The sequence below is a fragment of the Mustelus asterias genome, chromosome 21, assembly GCF_964213995.1.
Source record: "Mustelus asterias chromosome 21, sMusAst1.hap1.1, whole genome shotgun sequence".
NCBI classification, from domain to species: domain Eukaryota; kingdom Metazoa; phylum Chordata; class Chondrichthyes; order Carcharhiniformes; family Triakidae; genus Mustelus; species Mustelus asterias.
The window spans coordinates 65783016-65809333 of NC_135821.1; the positions used below are offsets into that span (position 1 = coordinate 65783016).

Genomic DNA, 26318 nt, shown 5'->3' on the forward strand with positions numbered 1-26318 from the left:
TCTTTCTGCCTTACCTCCGCTGTCTCTCCCTTACCTTCACTCCCCATCTCACCCCTTCACTCCCTCCCTTGCTGTGGAAATGCTGTCAGTGAGTTGCTTCCTCTCCAATCCACATGCAATGAGTAGGTGATCAATAGTTCAGTTTATGTGATGTGTGTACAAGTGTTGCAAGTTTTGCATTCATTACCTGCACTGTTACAGTAGGGATTTGTATGCTGCCCTCCTCAGTCCTCAACATCTCATCGTCCATGGCACATGGTGCACAATCTACGGGTTACAAATCAATCAATATGATCATAAACATAAATTGAACTGATCACACCAAAAATATCTGTTTGTATTAATTTAAGGGATTGGAGAATGGACAAGTGATCAGCCGTGTGTACAAAGACCCTCATTTTGTCTTTCCTGAACAGGCAAGTCGAACACTGGCTGAGACCCAAATCTGTAATCCTGCCAATGTGGGGGATTTGCATCAGGTGTTGGTCAGAGGACAGTCATGAAATCAAGAAAATCTCAATTTTGGTTCTGCATTTGCAGCCCTGCACCACAGGGCCCAAGGCCTGAAACCATAGAATCTGTTCAGTGCAGAAAGAGCCCATCTGGCCTATTGAGTCTGCACCAACTCTCCAAAAAAGTATCCCACCCAGGCCCTCCTCTCCATCCTGTCTCTGTAACCTTGAGCATTACCATTGCTGAGCCCTGTGATGTTAATGTACCTTTAAGAATTTTTTTAAAAAATCATGTTTTCTGCAGTTAAGCAGCTTTCGGTTTTTTCACTGTTGCCGGGCTGTCTGGTTAGAAGTCCTTTTATTGCTGCTTCAATGGTTTAAATGTGGTTTTGTTTATTTTTACTCTGGGCCTCAGTTACTTTCTGGGATCTTTTATAAGAACATAAGAACTAGGAGCAGGAGTAGGCCATCTGGCCCCTCGGGTCTGCTCCGCCATTCAATAAGATCATGGATTATCTTTTCCTGGACTCAGCTCCACTTACCCTTAATTCCTTTACTGTTGAAAAATTTATCTATCCTTGCCTTAAAAACATTCAATGAGGTAGCCTCAACTGCTTCACTGAGCAGGGAATTCCACAGATTCACAACCCTGTGTGAAGAAGTTCCTCCTCAACTCGGTCCTAAATCTGCTTCCCCTTATTTTGAGGCTATGCCCCCTAGCTCTAGTTTCACCTGCCAGTGGAAACAACCTCCCTGCTTCTATCTTATCTATTGCCTTCATAATCTTATATGTTTCTATAAGATCTCTTTTGAATTCCAATGAATATAGCCCCAGTCTACTCAGTCTCTCCTCATAAGCCAAGCCTCTCAAATCCAGAATCAACCTAGTGAATCTCCTCTGCACCCCCTCCAGTGCCTGTATATCCTTTCTCAAGTGAGGCCAAAACGGTATACAGTACTCCAGGTGTGGCCTCACCAGCACCTTGTACAGCTGCAACATAACCTCGCTGTTTTTAAACTCCATCCCTCTAGCAATGAAGGACAACATTCCATTTGCCTTCTTAATTACTTGCTGCATCTGCAAACCAACTCCTTGAGGTTCTTGCACAAGGACTCCCAGGTCCCTCTGTGCAGCAACATGCTGCAATTTTTTACAATTTAAATAATAGTCCATTTTGCTGTTTTCCTACCAAAATGGATGACCTCACATTTACCAACATTGTACTCCATCTGCCAGACCTTCGTCCACTCACTTAGACTACCTATATCCTTTTGCAGACTTTTAGCGTCCTCTGCACACTTTGCTCTGCCACTCATCTTAGTGTCATCTGCGAATTTTGACACACTACACTTGGTCTCCAACTCCAAATCATCAATGTAAATCGTAAACAATTGCAGTCCCAACACTGATCCCTGAGGCACACCACTAGTCACTGATCGCCAACCAGAAAAATCACCCATTTACCCCCACTCTTTCCTTTCTGTTAGTTAACCAATCCTCTATCCATGCTAATACATTACCGTAACACCATGCACCTTTATCTTATGTAGCAGTCTTTGGTGCGGCACCTTGTCAAATGCTTTCTGGAAATCCAGATACGCCATATCCACAGGTTCCCCATTATTCTCAAAGAATTCCACCACATTAGTCAAACATGACCTTCCCTTCATGAACTCATGCTGCATCTTACCAAAAGGGACAATTTATATCCAGATGTCTCGCTATTTCTTCCTTGATGATAGATTCAAGCATTTTCCCTACTACAGAAGTTAAGCTAACCGGCCTATAGTTACCTACCTTTTGTCTACCTCCTTTTTTAAACAGTGGCGTCACATTATGACGCCATTTGTGAGAGAGAAGATTTATTGACAAGTCAAAGTCAGGTGGTTCCTCCCCAGAAAAATCTAAGGATTCAGTTTAGAAAGCAGTGGCAGGATTAGACTGAGTCACCATGGATTTATGAAGGGAAAATCATGCTTGACAAATCTGATGGAATTCTTTGAAGATGTGGCTGGTAAAGTTGACAAGGGGGAACCAGTAGATGTGGTATATTTGGACTTTCAGAAAGCATTTGACAAAGTCCTGCACAAGAGATTATTATACAGGATTAAAGCGCATGGGATTGGGGACGTGTACTGAGATGGATAGAAAACTATTGGCAGAGAGGAAACAGTAGGAATTAATGGGTGCTTTTCAAATTGGCAGGCAGTAACTAGTGGGGTGCCACAGGGATTGGTGCAGGGACCCCAGCTATTCACAATATACATTAATGATTTGGATGAGGGAACAAAATGTAACATCTCAAAGTTTGCAGATGATACCAAGTTGGGTGGGAGGGTGAATTGTGATGCAGATGCACAGATCCTTCAGAATGATCTGGACAGGTTGGGTGAGTGGGTAAATCAATGGCAGATCCAGTATAATTTGGATAAATGTGAGGTTATTCACTTTGGAAGCAAAAACAAGGCAGCAGATTACTACCTGAATGGTTGTAAATTGGGAAAGGGAAGTAGGACCTGGGTGTCCTTGTGCACCAGTCACTGAAGGTAAGCATGCAGGTGCAGCAGGCGGTGAAGAAGGCAAATGGCATGTTAGCCTTCATTGCGAGAGGTTTCTAGTACAGGAGCAGGGAGGTGTTGTTGCAATTATACAGGGCCTTGGTGAGGTCACACCTAGAGTATTGTGTGCAGTTTTAATCTCCTTTTCTGAGGAAGGATGTTCTTGCTCTTGAGGGAGTGCAATGAAGGTTTAACAAGCTGATTCCAGGGATGGCGGGGCTGATGTATGAGGAGAGATTGACTAGGTTAGGATTGTTTTCGCTGGCGTTCAGACGAATGAGGGGGATCTCAGAGACTCATAAAATTCTAACAGGACTAGACAGAGTAGATGCAGGAAGGATATTCCCGATGGTGGGGGAGTTCAGAACCAGGGGTCACAGTCTAAGGATTCAGGGTAGATCATTTATGAGGAGACATTTCTTCACCCAAAGAGTGGTGAGCCTGTGGAATTAATTACCACAGAAAGTAGTTGATGCCAATATATTGAATACATTGAAGAGGCAGCTGGATATAGCACTTGGGGCGAATGGGATCAAAGGTTATGGGGAGAAAGCTGGGTTAAGCTATTGAGTTGGATGATCAACCATGATTGTAATAAATGACGGAGCAAGTGCGAAGGGCCAAATGGCCTCCTCCTGCTCCTATCTTCTATGTTTCTATGTTTCTATATTTTCAATTTTGGTTTTAGAGTCAGAAGCTGTCCTGATTGCCAAGTGGAAAGCAGTGTTTGTCTCCTTCTCCCTGGTATTGGAAATTCTGCTGACTGGCTGGAAGCAAGGCTTTTTGCCTTCCTGGAGTGAAAATTCTGCTGTTGGTGGTTTGCTCGCTAGTAACTAGAGTCTCTCTCTCTCTCCCTGGTGTTTTGGGAAGCTGTTCTGACTTCAAGTTTGTCTGTGTATGTCTCAAGAGAACTGCAGCATCCAACCAAAGGACTAAAGTCCAGCATCATGCAAGCATTTGTATTTTTTGTGCTAAGCCTGTGGCAAGGGTTTTGTTTATGGGATTTGTTTGGTTGGAACAGCATTTGGCGGTTAAGGTTTATTACAATATCAAGGTTGATTCTTTTCTTGTTTGTAATTGGTCAAAGTTATTGTTAATTTTCATGCAACATGTAATACATGTAACTGTATTCTTAAATAAACTTTGTTTGATGAGAACTCTGTAGTGGGTCAGTTGAATCATATCTGAAGTGAAGCATCTCATGCTCACCCTAGCCAAAAGCAAATTGCAAAACTTATGATCCAAGCGGGTTTCATAAACCACTTGAGCTTCCGACCTGAATTATAACAGCACCCTAACCTACACATTTTTGGACACCAAGGGGCAACTTGGCATGGCCAATCCACCTAACCTGCAAATTTCTGGATTGTGGGAGGTAACCCACACTGACACAGGGAGATTGTGCAAACTCCAAACAAGCAGTCACCAAGGCTGAAATTGAATCTGGGTTGCTGGCGCTGAGGCAGCAGTGCTAACCACTGTGCCTGTTATAATGTAACCAATGATAACATTGGATCTGTTGTATTGTTAGACAGGAGCAGATCAGCAACAGTGTGTGAGCAACATTTAGAGTCAGAGGTTTACAGCATGGAAACAGGCCCTTCGGCCCAACTTGAACATGCCGCCATTTTTTTTTAAAAACCCCAAAGCGAATCCCAATTGCCCGCATTTGGCTCATATCCCTCTATACCCATCGTACCCATGTAACTATCTAAATGCTTTTTAAAAGATAAAATTGTACCCCGCCTCTACTACTACCTCTGGCAGCTTGTTCCAGACACACACCACCCTCTGTGAAAAAATTGCCCCTCTGGACAGTTTTGTATCTCTCCCCTCTCACCTTAAATCTATGCCCTCTAGTTTTAGACCCCCCTACCTTTGGGAAAAGATATTGACTATCTACCTTGTCTATGCCCCTCATTATTTTATAGACCTCTAAGGTCACCCCTCAGCCTCCTACGCTCCAGAGAAAAAAATCCCAGTCTATTCAGCCTCTCCTTATAACTCAATCCATCAAGTCCTGGTAGCATCCTAGTAAATCTTTTCTGCACTCTTTCTAGTTTAATAATATCCTTTCTATAATAGGGTGACCAGAATTGCACACAGTATTCCAAGTGTGGCCTTACCAATGTCTTGTACAACTTCAACAAGATGTCCCAACTCCTGTATTCAATGTTCTGACCGATGAAACCAAGCATGCCGAATGCCTTCTTCACCACTCTGTCCACCTGTGACTCTACTTTCAAGGAGCTATGAACATGTACCCCTAGATCTCTTTGTTCTGTAACTCTCCCCAACGCCCTACCAGCAACTGAGTAAGTCCTGCCCTGGTTCAATCTACCAAAACGCATCACCTCGCATTTGTCTCAATTAAACTCCATCTGCCATTCGTCAGCCCACTGGCCCAATTGATCAAGATCCCGCTGCAATTGGAGATAACCTTCCTCACTGTCCACCATGCCACCAATCTTGATGTCATCTGCAAACTTACTAACCATGCCCCCTATATTCTCATCCAAATCATTAATATAAATGACAAATAACAGTGGGCCCAGCACTGACCCCTGAGGCACACCGCTGGTCACAGGCCCTCCAGTTTGAAAAACAACTCTCTACAACCACCCTCTGGCTTCTGTCAAGAAGTGGAAATGTCGGCGTTGGACTGGGGTAAACACAGTAAGGAGTCTAACAACACTAGGTTAAAGCTTTAACCTGGTGTTGTTAGATTCCTTATTCTGTCAAGAAGCCAATTTTGTATCCATTTAGATACCTCACCCTGGATCCCGTGAGATTTAACTTTATGCAATAACCTACCATGTGGTACCTTGTCAAAGGCCTTGATAAAGTCCACTTAGACAACATCAACTGCACTGCCCTCATCTACCTTCTTGGTTACCCCTTCAAAAAACTCAATCAAATTTGTGAGACATGATTTTCCACTCTCAAAGCCATGCTGACTGTCCCTAATCAGTCCTTGCATTTCTAAATGCCTGTAGATCCTGTCTCTCAAAATACCTTCCAACAATTTACCCACCACAGATGTGAGGCTAACTGGCTTGTAGTTCTCAGGCTTTTCCCTGCAGCCCTTTTTAAACAAAGGCATAACATTTGCCACCCTCCAATCTTCAGGCACCTCACCTGTGACTATCGATGATTTAAATATCTCGGCTAGGGGACCCGCAATTTCCTCCCTAGCCTCCCACAATGTCCTGGGATATACCTCATCAGGTCCCGGGGATTTATCTACCTTGATGCGCTTTAAGACTTCCAGCACCTCCTTCTCTGTAATATGTACACTCCTCAAGACATCAATATTTAATTCCCCAAGTTCCCTAACATCCATGCTTTTCTCAACAGTAAATACTGATGAGAAATATTGATTTAGGATCTCACCCATCTCTTGTGGATCCGCATATAGATTACCTTGTTGATCCTTAAGAGGCCCTACTCTCTCCCTTGTTACTCTTTTGCCCTTTATGTATTTGTAGAAGCGCTTTGGATTCTCCTTTGCCTTATCTGCCAAAACAATTTCATGTCCCCTTTTTGCCCTCCTGATTTCTCTCTCAACTCTACTCCTACACCCCCTATACTCTTCAAGAGATTCAGTTGATCCCAGCTGCCTACGCACATCATGTGCCTCTTTCTTCTTGACCAGGGCCTCAATATCCCGAGTCATCCAGGGTTCCCGACTGTCTTGTCTGGAGACAATACACATCTTTTTAGCCTGTCTTGATGCTCTCTCCACTCCCATTGTTTTGTTTCTTAAAGACTGGATTAGTTGTAAGTATTCGCATTCCAACCATTATTCATGTAAATTGAGTCTGTGTCTTTATAAGTTCTGTTTGTGAACAGAATTCCCACTCACCTGAAGGGGCTTAGAGCCTCGAAAGCTTGTGTGGCTTTTGCTCCCAAATAAACCTGTTGGACTTTAACCTGGTGTTGTTAAACTTCTTACTGTCCCGACTTCTGCCAACCTTGCCCTTCACTCCAAGAGTGAATTATAGTTAAAGGTTGCAAAATGAAGTCTCTTCATGGAAATTTATGGCATTGCTTTTTATCTCTTGGAGAGACAAAGGGCAGGGATGAGGAGGGAGGGGGCACTCGATTAATGAGATGATCAACATGGACTTGTAAAGGGCAAATTGTATTCAACTATTATTGTTTTAAATCAGTGTAAACACAGGGTAACATGCTGTAAGGGGCAACTGATCCAGTAAACTATGTAACCAATGACAAAATGATGACTCAGTATAAATAAGAAGCTGCTGGGGTTTGTGGAAGTTTGAAATGGCCCAGGGTAAGGCCTCAAGTGTTGGAGTAATGAAGTTTACTTGTTAAATTTTTTTCTTTGATTTAGAAGTTGCAGTAAGTCTTGTTTTATTTTACTGCCTACAACTGAAGAGTTCCTTTTGGTGGATCAACAGTGCCGCCGTGCTGCCCATACCCCACTAGTACCCTCACCACAGGGTCAAGGACAAACCCACAAGCCTCCCTACCCCTTCATAGCTTCATCAACCACTCCCTTCAAAGGGCATGGGACTTTCTCCATCTCTCTATGGGCCTGGCATTCCCCCTTGCACCTCCCCCACAGGACTTGGGACTCAGATTGCATGTATGTAGGAAATAAAGATTAGGACTATAAGACCAAAAAACATAGGAGCAGAATTAGGCCACTTGACCCATCGAGTGTGCTCCGCCATTCAATCATGGCTGATATTTTGAGTAAAAGTAGTAAAAATGTTTACTTTATCAGGAAAGCAAAACCACACATCAATTTTTCAGGTCCAATCTTAAAGCTGACCTCCAATCCTCTATTCCCACCCATGACCCTCACCTCCACCCACAACACATATGATCCCTACCCCCGATCTTACCTTTTGTTTGAGGTGTCATGTCACCATTTTTCTGGGTCTGAAACAAAACATTTAAATATTAGACAGGAGCAGATCAGCAACAGTGTGTGAGCAACTTATCGTGAATTATAGTTAAAAGTTGCAAAACGGTAATTTATAGCATTGCCTTTTATCTCTTGGAAAGAAAAAGGGCAGGGGATGAGGAGGGAGGAGGCACTCGGATAATAAGATGATCAACATGGACGTGTAAAGGGCAAATTGCATTCAACTATTATTATTGAGTTTTAAATCAGTGTAAAAACAGGGTGCAGTGCAAACTGTATGCTGATTTTTCAGGAAGTATTTGAAAAGTAACTCCCTAAGACACTTGTTACAAAAATTAAAGCATTTGGCACCTGTTCTATCTGCTCGGATAGCTGTATTCTCTCAGTTCTGGGACAATCCTTGTCAATCTTTTGTTGAAATCGCTCCAGTGTTTCTATGTCCATGCTATAATATGGAGCCAGTAAGATAGTGTGAGGGCCGAGAAATCAGGTTCATGCCTTACCGTCATCGGATACCTGGCGTGATCAGCCTCACGCCCATTTCTGGCATGAGGCTGAATAATTTATTTAAATTAAATTTGCATCTATTTAGAATTGAATTCATGAGCCCGGGATGTTATTGTCTGGACTCACTTGCCTCTCTGGCCTTCCTAGAGACCTTGCTTCCAACCTGGTTCAGGTACAGCCTCTCTAAATGGTGCAGGTCATTCCTATCCCAATACTGATGCCCATATCCCATGAAATGGAAATCCTCCTTCCCACACCATTCCTTTAGTCACATGTTAATTTGACCAATCTTTTTGCCCCATTCTAATTTGTATCTGGTTCAGGTACCTATGAGGTCCAGCATATTAATTTAGCTCCTAATTGCTGATATTCATTTAGCAGGACTTCTTCTCTAATCTTTCTTACGTTGTTGGCTCCAATGTTGGTTTCCTCCTCCCTTCTAGATTCTTTTCCAGCAGTTTCAAGGTATGCCTTATCCTTCACTGGGTAGACAGCACAACCTTTAGGAATTCTATCTATTCCCCAATTATGGAACAATTTCAAACTTTCTACTCTGCACCTCTTCCTTTGGTAGCAAAAGCCACAAGCTTTCGGAGCCCCAAGCCCCTTCTTCAGGTGAGTGAGGACTCGTGTTCACAAACAGGGCATATAAAGACACAAACTCAATTTACAAGATAATGGGTGGAATGTGAGTCTTTACAGGTAATCAAGTCTTAAAGGTACAGACAATGTTAGTGGAAAGAGCATTAGACACCGGTTAAAAAGATGTGTATTGTTTCCAGACTGGAAAGTTAGTGAGATTTTGCAAGTCCAGGCAGGTCATGGGGGTCACTGATAGTGTGACATGAACCCAAGATCCCGGTTGAGGCCGTCCTCATGTGTGTGGAGCTTGGCTATCAGTTTCTGCTCAGCGATTCTGCGTTGTCGTGTGTCGTGAAGGCCGCTTGGAGAACGCTTACCTGAAGATCAGAGGCTGAATGCCCGTGACCGCTGAAGTGCTCCCCAACAGGAAGAGAACAGTCTTGCCTGGTGATTACGTTGGCCGAGTTGCAAGAGTAGGTACCGTTCCCACGTGAGATGATGGCATCCGTGTCGATGATCGGCACGTCTTGCAGAGGTTGCTGCGGCAGGGTTGTTTGGTGTTGTGGTCACTGATCTCCTGAAGACTGGGTAGTTTGCTGCGGACAATGGTCTGTTTGAGGTTGTACGGTTGTTTGAAGGCAAGAAGTGGGGGTGTGGGGATGGCCTTGGCGAGATGTTCGTCTTCATCAATGACATGTTGAAGGCTCCGGAGGAGCTTTCATAGCTTCTCCGCTCTGGGGACCCCGGAGCGGAGAAGCTACGTCATCTCCTCCGGAGCCTTCAACATGTCATTGATGAAGACGAACATCTCGCCAAGGCCATCCCCACACCCCCACTTCTTGCCTTCAAACAACCTTTCAACCTCAATCAGACCATTGTCCGCAGCAAACTACCCAGCCTTCAGGAGAACAGTGACCACAACACCACACAACTCTGCCACAGCAACCGCTGCAAATCGTGCCGATCATCGACACGGATGCCATCATCTCACGCAGGAACACCATCCACCAGGTACACGATACCTACTCTTGCAACTCGGCCAACGTTTTCTACCTGATACGCTGCAGGAAAGGATGTCCCGAGGCATGGTACATTGGGGAAACCATGCAGACGCTATGACAACGGATGAATGAACACTGCTCAACAATCACCAGGCAAACTGTTCTCTTCCTGTTGGGGAGCACTTCAGCGTTCACGGGCATTCAGCCTCCGATCTTCAGGTAAGCGTTCTCCAAGGCGGCCTTCACGACACACGACAACGCAGAATCGCTGAGCAGAAACTGATAGCCAAGCTCCGCACACGAGGACGGCCTCAACCGGGATCTTGGGTTCATGTCACACTATCAGTGACCCCCATGACCTGCCTGGACTTGCAAAATCTCACTAACTTTCCTGTCTGGAAACAATACACATCTTTTTAACCGGTGCCTAATGCTCTCTCCACTCACATTGTCTGTACCTTTAAGACTTGATTACCTGTAAAGACTCACATTCCACCCATTATCTTGTAAATCGAGTTTGTGTCTTTATATGCCCTGTTTGTGAACACGAGTTCTCACTCTCCTGAAGAAGGGGCTTGGGGCTCCGAAAGCTAGTGGCTTTTGCTACCAAATAAACCTGTTGGACTTTAACTTGGTGTTGTTAGACTTACTGTGTTTACCCCAGTCCAACGCCGGCATCTCCACATCACCTCTTCCTTTGCACAGTCTTCTGCTGTCCAGTGCCTTGGCTTACATTCTGGCAATGTCAATTAACTGACAGTCACACACTCTCTTTCCTGCAAATATGATTTCCTCTAGTGTTTGGCTATTCTAGAGTAAATTTTCCAGTAATTCCTCCTCTCCCTTCTCTCTTATGCGTCAGAGTATCTTTAGCTCAGACTCCAGCTCAATAACTCTGAGATGGAGTGTCACAAGGCAGAGACATTTCTTGCAGATATGACAGTATAGGACAGTCTTGTTGTTTACAAACTCCCACATAATTCAATCCTTAAGTCTGCACATCCATAAGTTTTCAGCTTGTTGGCTTTCTGTAGCTTTTTTTGAACTATTTGTCACTTGAGATATAGATTTATGGAATAGGTGAATGTTGAATAAGTGAATAATTAGTTACTGTGATGAATTACTTAGTATTTAAATACAGTAAGTATTGATAAATGGCTGTTAGAATATAATAACTTCGCTTGTTTTCCTTTTATTTAAACTTACTTGCACTAATATTAAAGCTTTACCAAGTTAAGAACAACACTTAACCACACAAAGGGATGTCTCACGCATTTTTCAGCAGAGGATAAGCCAGTCGACCATTTAGCCTGCTGGACTAGTGCCAGCTCTCGACAAAAGCAAATCAGATAGCACTACTCCCTGCATCTGTTTCATGTAGCCCAGCAGTTTTCATCTCTTCAGGCACAAAGCCACCATTGAATTTTCTTCCACCTCACAGTCAGGCAGTGCTTTCTATATCCTAACCATTCACTCTGTGACAAAGTTTTCCTCATGTCACCATTGATTCTCTCACCAATCACCTTAAGGCAGTGTCCTCTGGTTCTTGGCCCTTCCAGCAAAGAACAGATAACAAAGAAAATTACAGCACAGGAACAGGCCCTAAGGCCCTTCAAGCCTGCACTGACCATACTGCCCGATTGAACTAAAACCCCCTACCTTTCCGGGGACCATATCCCTCTATTCCCATCCTAGTCATGTATTTGTCCAGCAAAAGGAACCGTTTCTCCTCATCTATTCTGTTCAGACCCACCATGAGTTTGAACAGCTCTATTAAATCTCCTATCAATCTTCTCTTCTCTAAGGAAAATAGCCCTAGCTTCTCCAATTTATCCTTGTAACTGAAGTCTCCCATCCCCATTTCAATGGGGCGGAATCTTATGGTTTCTTCCACTGGCGGGATCTTCTGTTCCTGCCCACTCGAATCTTTACATGCCTCCTAAAATGCAGTGCCCAGAATTAGACACAATATTCCAACTGAGACTCCAATTTTTCAACCTGCCCTTACCACCTTCAACGATCCCTGTACACGTACTCAGATCTCTCTGTTCCTGCTTGCTTTTAGAATTGTAACCTTTAGATTATACTGTCTTTCCTCATTGTTCCTACCAAAATCTATCACTTCACACATCTCTTAAAGTTCACCTGTCACAAATTCATCCATTCAACCAGCCCTTTATGTCCTATTGGAGTTTATACTCTCCTCTTCACAGTTCACAATCCTTCCAAATTTTATGTCACCTGAAAATTTTGAAATTGTGCTTTGTACACCCAAATCTAGATCATTAATATACATGAAGAAAAGCAGCGGCTCTGGGTACTCCACTGTACAGTTTCCTCTAGTCTGAAAAACAACTATTTATCACTATCTACTGTTTATCTACTACCATGTCTGTTTTTATTCCACGGGCTTTAATTTTGCTGACAAGCCTGTTACATGGCACTTTACCAAAAGCCTTTTGTAAGTCCATATGCACCACATCAACCATGCTACTCTCGCCGACCCTCTCTATTACGTCATTTAAAAAAAACTCAGTCAAGTTAGTTAAACACGATTTGGCTTTCTATGTTCCTTAGAATTTATCCTCATGCTCGTTTTTAAAAAAAAAAATGTTGATAGTTGCAATTCTCCACTCTAAAAATGATTGAGAGATTATGGCCAGTACTTCGTGATACTGTGCCTTTAGGAAATGTATTTATATCATGCTTCTTGAGAGGCATGTTTAAAATTCAGCTGATTTACACAGTGCTGATCTGTCTGCAAAACAGGCTGCTCACGTGCTGAGAATGCAGGCTAATGATTGGTTTTAGCTAGATATGTTTGTTTCAATTTTAGTTAATGCATTTTTGTTTATTTGGTTATTCCCCTGGGGTTTCAGAGTCGGATTTTGATTAGGTTGATTGACAGTCATGTGCTTTGGGGAGGAGCGAAGATCACAGGGAAAAGTTAGCAGTTACTGCTGGGTTCTGAAAGAAGCAAGAGGAGCCTCTTTCTCTCTCTCTGGAGGCTACTGTTTGGAACCTGGTAGGACAAATAGGTCTCTCTCTCTCTCTCCAGAGGTGTTCTGGAGACTTGAGGACTGGCAGCCAAGTACCAGTGCATAAGCCTGTGTGTTGCCAACGGATTTCAAAGAGGAGTTTAAGTTTATAAGAGAAATATTGCTTGAATTGGAACTAATAGGGATAGATTAGCATTTAAGAACTGTATTTGTCATTTTTAAAATTCATTTATGGCACATGGTTGATTGGCCAACATTTATTGTCTATCCCTAGTTACCCTTGAGAAGGTGGTGGTGAGCTGCCTTCTTGAATCATTACCGTCCATGTTCTGTGGGTTGACCCACAATGTCATTAGGGAGGGAATTCCAGGATTTTGACCCAGCGACTGCGAAGGAATGGCGATATATTTCCAAATCAGGATGGCGAGTGGCTTGGAGGGGAACTTGCAGGTGGTGGTATTCCCATGTATCTGCTGCCCTTGTCCTTCTAGATGGAAGTGGTTGTGGGTTTGGAAGGTGCTGTCTAAGGATCTTTGGTGAATTGCTGCAGTGCATCTTGTAGATGATACACACTGCTGTTACTGAGCGTCGGTGGGGGAGGGATTAAATGTTTGTAGATGTGGTGCCAATCAAGCGGGCTGCTTTGTCCTGGATGATGTCAAGCTTCTCGAGTGTTGTTGGAGCTGCACCCATCCAGGCAAGTGAGGAGTATTCCATCACAATCCTGACTTGTGCCTTGTAGATGATGGATAGGCTCAGGGGAGTCAGAAGGTGAGTCACTCACCGCAATATTCCTAGCCTCTGACCTGTTGTTGTAGCCACTGTGTTTATGTGGTGAGTCCAGTTGAGTTTCTGGTCAGTGGTAACCCCAAGGATGTTGATGGTCAGGGATTCAGTGATGGTTACACCATTGAATGTCAAGGGGCGGTGGTTATAGTGTCTCTTATTGGTGATGGTCATTGCCTGGCATTTGTGTGGTGCAAATGTTACTTGCCACTTGTCAGCCCAAACCTGGATATTGTCCAGATCTTGTTGCATTTGAACATGGACTGCTTCAGGATCTGAGCCGTTGCAAATGGTGCTGAACATTGTCCAATCATCAGCGAACATCCCCACTTCTGATCTTATGACGAAGGGAAGGTGATTGATGAAGCAGCTGAAGATTGTTGGACCTAGGACACTACCCTGAGGGACTCCTGCAGAGATATCCTGGAGCTGAGATGACTGCCCCTCCACAACCACAATCATCTTGCTATGTACCAGGTATGACTCCAACCAGCGGAGAGTTTGCCCCATCATACTCATTGATTCCAGTTTGCTAGAGCTCCTTGATGCCACATTCGGTCGAATGCGGCCTTGATGTCAAGGGCTGTCACTCTCACCTCAATTGGTAAAAGTTAAGCTAATACATATGTTTTGGTTAAATTATATTGTTAATAAAGTTTGTTTTGATAAAAGCTTCCTAGTGTGTCAATAGAATTGCACCTGGTGTTCCTCACACGCATGCCAAAATAGAAAAAACTGTTGGGGTCTAGTTGGGTTTCATAGCATACTTTGGGGTTTCTGCTCTGCTATCCTTGCAACCCCAAACTTCATTGCAGTGTTAATGTAAGCCTACTTGTGACTAATAAATAAACTATAAAAGATGTATCCCATCTGGTGTTGGTAACATATCAACTTTAAATATACACAGCTTTTCTAACACTTCCTCTATCAGTTGATAGCCCAGCCAGTTTCGCAACTATTTCCTCTTTTACTATCACTTTGGCAATATCTACTTTTTTGCCACATCCCCAACCCTAAATTCTGCAACCAGCAGAAATATTTTCTCTGCATCTAACTTGCCAGTTCCCCATAGCATCTTAAATCTCCAATCAAATCATCTCCTATCATACAAGTTTCAGGTAACACAGCATTGTGATTTCCAGTTCACTTTCCTCTGGTCTCAAATAGAACTATTTATCACTACTCTGTATACTGTCACTTAGTTAAATTCATATTCATGCTACTATGTTTGTGTGATTTCTGTAGAATTAATGAGCTACTGTTGTGGGAGAGGACCCTCTAAATGTCTCGCATGTCACTGCGAGCCTGTTTGCTTTACAATGTCAACTTGTGATCATTGTCCAATTACAATGTATTCACAAATAAAATACTGGAAAACTATTTGGGACACAAATATGTATCAGAAATTAGTTTTAACATCTGAACTAACTGACCTGGTTGTTGGAAGGTGAGGTTGATGTTTCCTGTTTTGATGTCACATTACTTTTGTTGTCAACCAACCTGTAAAATGTAGATACAAGAACCATTAATGCAGACATAACTTCACCCCCACACTCACTTTCTCCCCTGCATCACCCCCCACTCCTCTTCACTCCCACATTTACCTTCATCCCATCATCAGATCTTTATCCTCTCATCAGCATCACACTCAGTACATATTGAGGCCTGTTGCAAATTCATATTTATCCTTAATTCTTATCCATTTCCCAACCACTAGCTGTAATTCAGGCCATCTTTATTTTTTTTCTGCTCATGTTACTTTAAATAACAGATTCCCATGTTTGTATAGTGCCTGTATTCCCAATGTTTAATGTTTTAATTTTTCAGTTTAAACATATTATAGGCTGAGAAAATCACATCAATCAGGACGTCATGCCTGAACAATCTACATAACTGCGGGACCTCAGGTTCACTGTCCAAAGATGTATTTTTTTCTTTGGTATCCCTGTTTCAGGTTGAGTCACTTGTAATTTTCTGACACTAATAACGGCCACTAACAAAATTTTAAAAAAAGTGAACTTCAATGCACTTTCATGTCAGAAGGAAAAGTTCAGAAAGTCTTCTAGAATCATAGAATTATCAAATCTCTACAGTGCAAGAGGCCATTCGGCCCATTGAACCTGCACTAACAACAATTCCACCCAAGCCCTTTTCTCATAACCTCACGTATTTACCCTGCTAACCGCCTGACATTAAGGGGCAATTTAGCATGGCCAATCCACCTAAGCTGCATATCTTTGGACTGTGGGAGGAAACTGGAGCACCTGGAGGGAACCCATGCAGCTATGAGGAGAACATGCAAATTCTACACAAACAGCGACCGGAATCGAACCTGGGTCCCTAGTGCTGTGAGGCAGCAGTGCTAACCACAGTGCTTGACCAGGAAATCAAAGTTGCAACAACATTGCTACACATACAGAGGACTCTCTGTACCTCTGGTGAATTTCTGACTCATCACAGTCTGTTTCAACCATTCCTGCATTCGCCTGCTCAGGGTTAACTCCATTGGTTATAGCACAGTCCACATTCTCTTGCTGCTCGAGCTCTTGATCTCCTTGCTCATTAATAATGACTTTCTTGTCATTAATTGTCACTCTTTTCTGTCTTTCACCTGTAAGCAACACAAAAGCATTACTTTAACAAACTAAAAATTCAATCCAACTGCTTAATACTTCAAATCTGCCCCAATTAACAGCAGTTTTTGTGTTACAGTATAAGAAGCTGCATAGTGAGGTTAAGTTTGTTCAGGTTCCATGGAAGTCACATACAACATCTTAGTATTTGTGTGTGGAAGAACCTAGCCAGCAGTCCAAAAAGAATCATTGTAAAACTTGTGTTGCTGTATCTGCCATCGTCTTCAAGTAGAACATGGGATGCACAGCAAACGTACTGCAGTAACTCAAAATGGTCATCCCTTGCAAGTTACAAAGATCACCCACCTTGTTCTGTGTGTCAAATAACTATGGTCCACCCAAATTCAAACAAAAAGTAGCATTTTTACACAGTATATGAAAGGGATTTTGCTTGTCAACAATAATAACTTACTTTTATGTGACATGTTAGTTATAGTAAATAAACAATTTCATAAGGTTAATATTCCTGTTGGATGACAGGTAGGCAGAAAAAGTGGCAAGTAGCATAGTGAGGTAGCTCAGATCTCTTAGCACATTGTCAAATCTTAAGGGCGGCACAGTGGTTAGCATTGTTGCCTCACAGCGCCAGGTACCTGGGTTAAATTCTGGCCTCAGATTATTGTGTGGAGTTTGCACCTTGTCTGTGTGGGTTTCCTCCAAAGATGTGCAGGTTAGGTGGAATGGCCATGCCAAATTGCCCTTGGTGCCGGGGGACTAGCAGGGTGGGTGCCTGGGGTTACAGGAATAGGACCTGGATGGGACTGTTGTTGGTGCAGGTTCAATGGGCCGAATGGCCTCCATCTGCACCGTAGGGATTCTATGATTCTAAATGCAAAGTGCTTTACAGCAGCGTTATCAAATACAATTTGACAGCAAGCCAAACAGGGGATATTAGGAAAGGTGACAAAAAGCTTGGTCAAAGAGTTAAGGTTTTAAAACGTCTCTAAAGGAGAGGAGAGAGGCCATTAAGCAGAGAGGTTTAGGGAGGAAATTCCAGAACTTGGCAGCTGAAGGCACTAACATAAAAGGTGGAGCAATAAAAATCAGGAATGTGCAAGAGTCCAGAAATGGAGGAGTGCAGAGACCACAGAAGGTTGTAGTTCACAGAGACAGGAGAGCCCATGGAGGAATCTGAAAACAAGGATGAGAATTTTAAAGAAAGGTTTAAAGATGTTGCTTTTGGCTGCAGGGCCACAGGCTTCTTGGAAGGGCCTCACAAAGGGAAGAGAAGCCCTGTCTGAAGGAAATAAATCCCAACAATGTAAGAGCACCCATCTGTATATTAATTCAAGCCACATAGTACCATTGAATCCCTACAGTGCAGGAGGAGGCCATTCGGCCCATCAAGTCTGCACCAACTCTGTCTGAAAGAGCATCTTATTCAGGCCGCGTTCTGCCCCCAACCCCTAACCCTGCGCATTTACCATGGCTAATCCACCTAACCTACACATCATTGACACGGAGGGGGCGATTTAGCATGGCCAATTCACCTAACCTGCACATCTTTGAATTGTGGGAGGAAACTGGAGCACCCAGAGGAAACCCCGGCAGACATGAGGAGAACATGCAAACCCCACACAGCCAGCCACCCAAGCCTGGAATCAAATCTGGGTCCCTGGCACTGTGAGGTAGCCATGATATCCACTGTGCCACCATGCCACCTCAACCATCTAGTAGAGGGATTCCCAAACTGGGGTTCCTGGAACCCAGAGGCATGCAGGAGCTTTCCAGGAAGTCAGTGGCAAAAAAGCACATTTCAAAAATGTTTTAAATGCTGCAGAGCTCCTTATCTACTCAGAGGCTGGCTTCTTGGAGCAGAGGGCCATCCAGCATGGGCCTTGGAGTGAGAGAAAGAGGGGCGTAGAGTGTATGTGAGAGAGAGAGGGTGTGAGCATGGCTGCCTCACAGTGCCAGGGACCTAGATTTGATTCTGGTCTTGAGTGACCGTCTAAGTGGGGTTTGCATGGTCTCCTCATATCTGCCTGGGTTTCCTGTGTGCTTTGGTTTCCTCCCACAGTTCAAAGATGTGCGTGAGCCTGAGAGAGAGAGAGAGAGAGAGGGCGTGAGTGTGTGTGAGAGAGAGGGCGTGAGCGTATGTGTGTGTGTGTTTGAGAGAGAGAGGGGGAGGGGTAGAATATGTGTATGGGGGGTGGTGTGTGTGAAAGTGAGACATGTATGTATGTGTGTCCTCCCATTAAAAATGACAAAAGTCAAGACTTTTAAAAAAAAATGAAAACCTTTTAGGTTACCCACTCCTAAAGTGGGTAGCACTTCCAGGGGTTAATGTTAAGGGACCATGGGAGGGTGGCTTGGCAGGGGTTAATGTGAGGGGACCACATAGCTGGCAAATGTATTTGTGACTATGTGCCTCTTTCTAATTCCTAATATATGCATTGTTGAAGCTAGAAGAGAGTTGTTTACATTTGAATTGTGTTTGCACTTACTTCGTGGCAAAAAAAGGGGCTTGGGATTCCCTGATGCACTTGGGAGGTCACGGGTCTCAAAGCCTGATCTAGTAGATCTTTTCTATTTGGAACTGTAACATTATCCTTAATAAATACAGCCAAATTCTCATCTCTTTCTTTCCCTTCTCCCACATTCATGAATACTTGGTAACCAGGAATGGTTAAAAACCCATTTCTGGCCTGGCTTGCAAGCCATGTCTTTGTTAAAGAAACCACGTCATAATCCCATCTGTAGGATTTGTGCCGACAGCTCACCAGCCTCATTAGTTACACCAAGAACATTAACATTTATGTAATTTAATACTTCCCTCTTCAAATATTTTTATTTCCATCAGTCTTGTCTCTGGATTTTTTAGGATATTTATAATTTTATTGCTACTCTGTCCTCCGCTCCCATTTCTGCTCCTTTCTCCAATTTTTTCATTCTTCCATCCTAACAAATTAGTTTAAACACTCTTCAGCAGTACTAACTAATCTGTGCAGTCAAATTTCCCATTGTGCCAGGGGTTTGATTCTTGCTGCATTCCTCCAGCAGTTGTCACTATTCCCGGTATTTAAAATACGCAGGCCTTTGTCGCTCCCAAGTTGGATGCGCAGAGACGAAAGAATTCCCGGCTCTGTGAATCTAACCTTTAAAATTTACTTTCCAGACTAAGATTTTCAGTTCGGGGGCAGACTAGAATAGGAGTTGGGACAGACAACCCGGGAAGAAGTGAGGAGGTTGCCTCATGTGGAGATGGGCTGGGCAGAAGGCCTGCCTTGGGCACCAGCACGGTGTTCAAAATAAAAAAATATATTGAAACATTAAAACATTTCTTCACCCCAAGGCCCCTCCTCCTCCCATTCCACATTGTCCATCTGCATCACCTCATGACCCTCACCCACACTCCATGGCCCCTCAAATCCCATGTGCCAACTTATGTCCCTCTACCAATCCCAATAGCCCCTCATGCTCCCTATTCCACGCTACGTCTTTTTTCCCAATCCCAGGGCCTGCTAAAGTGCTTATACCAACTCACACCAATACATGTTTCCCACAGCCCTTTTCCATTATCTCCTGTATACCAACTCACTTAGTATCTAGCATGGGCAAAACTCGAGCAATGTTGACATAAAATAAATTTGTGTCATTTGATGACATTATTTTAACAAAAAAAACTAATTAAGAAATAAATACATTGAAATTCCTTCAACTAATCTCTTCTGAAAGCAAACATTTATATTCTCTAACCAATTGAGGCTGTCAATTAAACTGCTCATTTAAATGCACCCCACTATGATCTTAGTTTATAAAATCAGTCAAAGCACAAATCCTATAATGATAACCCTCAGGCTTATGTCAACAGGTAGAATGAAATATCAATATTTTTAAACTCTATGCTTTGTTTTTCACTTAAAAAGCAGCAGAGTTAAATCCGTTGACATGTTTAACAATTCCAAAGCGCAACAGTTCTTTAACAGCATTGAGAGTCTTTTGACAGTTCTTTGGAAGTTTTGCCAGTTCTCTTACAGCTTTCACAGTTCCAATGAATTTCTATACCTTTTATACACAATCATACCTACTTTTAACAATCCCAAAGAATAGCTTACCTCTGAGTATTTTACCCCTCAAAAGGATGCCTTGCCTACCCCAAAGAAGCTTTAACTCTTCTAAAGGTGTCCCAGGACCTTAGTCAGAGATGGACCTTACTTTTCTAAAGAGGTTCCCTGGCTATCTAATTGAATTCATTAAATTAGGGTGGCATGGTGATACAGTGGTTAGGACTGCTGCCTCACAGCACCAGTGACCCAGGTTCAATTCTGACCTTGGGTGACTGTCTGTGTGGAGTTTTCAAATTCTCCCGGTGTCTGCATGGGGTGCCAGCAGGTGCTCAAGTTTCCTCCCACACTCCAATGATGTGTGGGTTAGGTTGATTGGCCATGCTAATTGACCATTAGTGTGAGGAGGATAAGCAGGATAAATATGTAGGGTTACGGCAATAGGGCCTGGGCGGGATTGTTGTCAGTGCAGACTCGATGGGCTGAATGGATTCCTTCTGCACTGTAGGGATTCTATGAAATTCAGACCAGCTGTTACCTGGAATAATTTGCACGTCAGGTTTCACACCTCTGGTCTATCAAAATCCCACTCCAGTGGAGGCTCATGATTTAATTGGCCAGCTAGCTCCATAAAACACATGTGCCTGAACCCCCAAGACCGACTCCATTCCTGCCCAGCAGAAATGTTAGGGTCAGGACTTAGGATTTTGGTCCTTCCCACTATTTTCACCATGACAGTAAGCCCCTCCATTGTGGTGAAAATCTGGGCCACAGTCCTTTCCCTGTATATCTAAGAGTAGGAGTGGAATGTCAAATGTAATTCCTTGCAGCAATTCGTGACTTGATGTGTCAGAAGGAATGGGGAAAAGTTCTGCAAATACAGGAAAGTCAGGGATGTCTAACAACTGGAAGTAATGCAACTATCAAGGTTAATCTAAAGGATAGAACCATAGAAGTTTACAGCATAGAATAAGGCCAGTATGTCTGAGCTGAAACTTTGATAGACCAGCCCAAAAATAATCTTGCTTCCTGTGTTCTCTCTGTATCATCTACTTCAAATATTTATCCAATTTCCCTGAAAGCTGCTCTTGCCGCTTCTTTCAATCACTCTCTGCATTCACCCTCCAATCACTGACCCTCCAATCACTGACTAGCTTCTGCATAAAGCCATTTCTTCGAACCTCTCTCCTCACCCTAATGGGAGTTGGAAGTTACAAAAGTACATAGAGAATAGGAAAGATTGTTTTGAAAGACCTTCAATTTCTCTCTGTCAAAACTCTTCATAATCTTAAAATCCTCTAAGAAGTCTCACAACACCAGGTTAAAGTCCAACATGAGCTTTCGGAGCAGAGCTGCTCCCTCATCAGATGAGTGGAAAGATAGGTTTCACAAACACAGCATATATAGACAAAGACAATTGCGAGATAATGGTTGGAATGTTCAACCTGGTGTTGGGAGACTTCTAACTGTGCTCACCCCAGTCCAACGCCAGCATCTTCACACCATTAAAATCCTCTGGTCGATATCTTTACAATTGTCGTATGTTCCTGTAGAAATAACCTGTGAAAAATTTCAGATTTACCTTTCGTTTTCTTCTTCTTACGAATAGAAGCACGGACAATGTCTGATCCAAACTTTTTGTCTGTGTGACGCTTTGCTCGGACTTCCTTGAACCAATCTCCTGTTGCAATTTTTAACTGCTTGGGATCGAGAACCAATTGTTGCAATTTCCTGAAGAAACCACAAGAGGCAAAAACATGGGGCTGAAGTGTCATTTGGGGCAGTAATGGACATATCCTACCAATTATCTCTGAAATCTCTAAGTGAGATTCACGAGCATTGGTCTAAAGTTCTAAACATTAGAATTTGGAAGAATTAAACATTTGGGATGTGAGTTTTATCAATTCCCCTCTGTATAATAAACTAATCCTTTCATCAATGGAATTCTAGAAACAAATCCAAAACTAATGAAGGTCTCTTTAATATATTAATCACTGTGTGGCATGTTGCGGAATTTCCACAAAGTTGCTGGAAGTATGGTAGCCACCCCTGATTTTCTGCCATAACCCCAGTGAGACGATGGTGGTTGGGCTGGAGCGTCTCTTTGGAAATTTCAGGTACAAGTCACTAAATTAGGAGAAACAACAGGTTTAGTCTATAGAAGTTACAGAAGGACATTGACAAATTAAATGAGTGAGCAAAAAAACAGGGCAGACGGAGTTCAGTTTTGGACACCTTGGCCGGAATTCTCCAGCCATTCATGCCCCACCACCAGCGAGAACAGAGAATTTGGCACTCAGCCAAATCTCCATTCACTGCAATAGGATGACAATCCCAGCGGTGGGCGAGGTCAGAGAATCCAGCCTCATCTCAGGAAGGATATACTAACCATGTAAACGTGGTGTGTATTCCCTTGAGAACAACGGATTGAGAAGCGATCCAACAGAGAGGTTTGAAATGTCACAAGGATTCAACAGCTAGTTAAAGAGAAACTATTTCTTTTTGGTGGGGAATCCAGAACAAGGAATTATAATCTTAAGATTTAACTAGGTCTTTTAAGAATAAAATCAGGAAGTACTATTTCACACAAAGGACTGTGGAAGTCTAGAACACTTCTCCCTCAAAAGGCCAGGAATCAATTGGAGCTTTTAAAAGAGAGATTGATAGTTTTGTCTTTGTTTGGTAAGGGCATAAAGGGATGTTGGTCAGAGGTTGCTAAATTGCACTATGAATTTTAGGGTAGCATATGAGTTATAAAAAGAATCTGAGTACTGTGTATTGAAGACCTTTTGATAAACTGATAGCAGTAATGGGCCACAGTTACCATCTCATAATGGTTCATGGTTGCTTATTTGTAATGAGTGACAGTTAATACTTGAAAATAAGACAAGAGTTATTGTTTTAAAGGGTTGTGGTATTACCTCATAATAGGCTATTACCTGGGTAGCACAATGGTTAACACTGTCGCCTCAGCGCCAGGAATCCAGGTTCAATTCCAGCCTTGGGTGACTGTGTGGAATTTGCATGTTCTCCCCATGCCTGTGTAGGATTCCTCTGGGTGCTCCGGTTTCCTCTCACACTCCAAAGATGTGCAGGTTAGGTTGATTGGCCACGTTAAATTGCCCCTTAGTGTCAGGAGGATTAGCAGGGTAAATACATGGAGTTATGGCGATAGGGCCTGGTTGGGATCATTGTTAGTGCAGGCTTGATGGGCTGAATGGCCTCCTTCTGCACTGTAGGGATTCTATAAATTCTTTGGCAGTGATTATAGTCATTTATTGATACGGATTACCATTTGGTGACTGGTCACAAATAGTGCTTAGTTATTGACAATAAAAACAAAAAATGCTGGAAATACTCACCAGGCCAGGCAACATCTGAGAGAAAAACGGAGCTAACATTTTAGGTCTTGATAGGTCATAGACCTTCACAGATACTGCCTGAGTATTTCCAGCAATTTCTGTTTTTCATTTTAGATTTCCAGCATCCATATTGCTTTCCTTTTGGTTTAGTAATTGGAGTTAGTTTCTACTTGGTGACTGATTATGGTTAATATTTGTTAATGGCTCACTTGTCTTGCGTACTAATAGGGCATAGATAATGTTTGGTAATGAATCACAGGCATAATGAGTGAGTCACAATCAACACCTGTCAATGAGTTACAAATCATGAGTATGTCCAGCTTATCCGTTGGTTGGGTTGCATCTTTGGAAACTGTCTGCATATCTTATTGTTATTGCTTTCTTGAGACATCCAATCATTGCAAAGCCCCAGTAATTATCATATAGCCTCTTAGTAATTGGTAGCAAGGTGTTAAATTTCCAAAATGCATTATTATCAAAGTTCATTGGAATGTTTTCAGCAAGGTAAAGGGTAAGGAAGCCATATTTCATCCAGGCACAAACAGCTTTCACGATTTCACTAACTCCAAGGAGAAGATCACAGTTAACTATCCCAGAAGTTACTTCTGCTATTTCACTAATCCTGCTGCTGATGTTAATTAATTTTGAATCTGTTGCATCACAACTAACATTAAAGGCTAGCACAAAGTTACACACGAGAGAAGCTTCAAATATAATGGCTGGAAAAGGTGGAACAATGATACAAGTCACTCGCTCAGAACTGCCGATCTCCAGTGGGGTAGGGGGTCATACTGCAGACATTTTGGGCTACCCAAGAAGATTTGCTGGGGGTCCCTTCAGAAATCTGTATGCAAGGACTTCATGGGAATTGCCCAGGAAGTTGAAACTTCTGATGGGCAATTGCCCAGCACTGGGAACCATTCAAAATTGCAATTTAAATCAGAGACTTCGGATAGTTCCAACATTTTTAGCAGGGATAATCACCCAGGAAAAGTGAGAAGAATTAAAACCATTTCTAACTCCTGGATGACTATAGTAATGACCCTCCAAAACCCCACTGGACACCCCCCCAATACCCTCCACCCTGCAACTATCCCTCCATCTCCTGACAATGCCCTCAATACCCGGTCGACCCCGGACTACATTATAACCTGACTAACCCCCTCGCACTTTCCTCTCACCTACTCCCCATCACCTCAAGTATTCCCACACCCTCTAAATACCTTCTGGACCCCCATATTCGCCCTTCCACTACACTCCAGACCACCCCGACTACCCTCTCTATTGCCCAATCACACCCCTATCCTCTTGTCTACCCCCACCTATCTTCCCCACCACACTCCCCCCGCCCCCCCATACTTTATTTGGATGCCTCCCAAACACCCCTTCTTCCCCAACCATCCTAACTCCTCACCCAGTTACATTCTCCCTGCCATCTCAAAGTGGCTGGACCCTTTAAACTTATCTGGTTTACAACAGCTAGTGCTGTAAAAAGGCGATGTGGCTTCACTTCCCCCTGCACTAGAGAATGAAGGCCTCAGGAATCTGCTGCAGTTCACTTTTCTCCCAAGTGACAGGTTGGGCGAGAAGCATGCAGCTCCCAATTAAGGTAAGTAGTAAGGACCAGAGTGGCAATTCCTCTGCGATTACCATTCCTCGGAAGTTCTGGCCCTATTTGTTAGAATCTCAGTGAATAAATTTGGATAGAATGTAAAATTTCCATCTACTCACTCGACACGTTGGTCCTCCAATAAACGGAGCTTGGTGTCGCGGCAAAGTACTTGTACAATCACATCCTGCTCCTCATCTGTTAGGAAACTCAAATCAATCAGTTCTTCTACATTGAAATCCAACTCCATGGCAAATCCAATGCAAGGCAATTCTTCAAGAGCGATCTATAGTAAACATTCGCTAGACGTTGTGGTGAAGATGCTTCAGTGTCTTGCCCAACAGTTCAGCATTTTGCAGTCTACTTAAAATATTTCCAATAAGCTCCACTCCTCAAGGGTAATGAAGCAACATCCATCCCTAAAAAGCTCAATGTCGTCTATTTCTGAGGAATGAAAGTGCAGAAATCTCCATTGCATCCCAATTATTTCTTTCTATGCTAGTCCGGCAACAGTCACTGCAAAGAAACACAGAAAATTGTGAGATTTAACAATAGCTCAATATTCTACCTTGGTATAAAGTAATCCATGTTGCAGCTAATGTGACAAGTCAGTTCTGCAACTGAATGTAGATTCCACACTATTGAACAACTGTAAGCTGTGTACCCCGGCTCAGTAAGTGTGTTAGATAATATATAGATCCAAAAACTGTCTGGCTTCAGCCCCTTGTCCCTTCACCGCACAGCTCCTTGTGCTGCCAATGATGGACACCATATTCTGCTCCCCATCCTCATTGTTCTGGCACTGACCAGCCTCTTGCCCTACCTAGCCCTTCTTACTGCCACTGTCCAGTCCTGTGTCTAGTTCTAATTTTATTCTATTTCCTTGTTCTGGACTCCTCCACCCGGGGAGATAATTTCTCTCTATCT

The 26318-nt window shown here is 43.1% G+C and overlaps 1 protein-coding gene across 1 annotated transcript in view; it reads right to left on the reverse strand.

Moving 5' to 3' along the window:
• The window catches only part of LOC144508907 (synaptotagmin-like protein 1), a 61544-nt gene extending 35672 nt beyond the window's left edge, over positions 1 to 25872 (reverse strand). Inside the window, exons 1-6 of the mRNA XM_078237120.1 lie at positions 25514 to 25872; positions 22003 to 22151; positions 16217 to 16394; positions 15217 to 15283; positions 7886 to 7922; positions 188 to 267 (exon numbers count right to left, since the gene is read on the reverse strand). Of these exons, the coding sequence (XP_078093246.1) occupies positions 188 to 267; positions 7886 to 7922; positions 15217 to 15283; positions 16217 to 16394; positions 22003 to 22151; positions 25514 to 25641 (639 nt within the window). The 5' untranslated portion in view covers positions 25642 to 25872. The remainder of the gene's footprint in view (positions 1 to 187; positions 268 to 7885; positions 7923 to 15216; positions 15284 to 16216; positions 16395 to 22002; positions 22152 to 25513) is intronic.
• Positions 25873 to 26318: the final 446 nt, after the last annotated feature.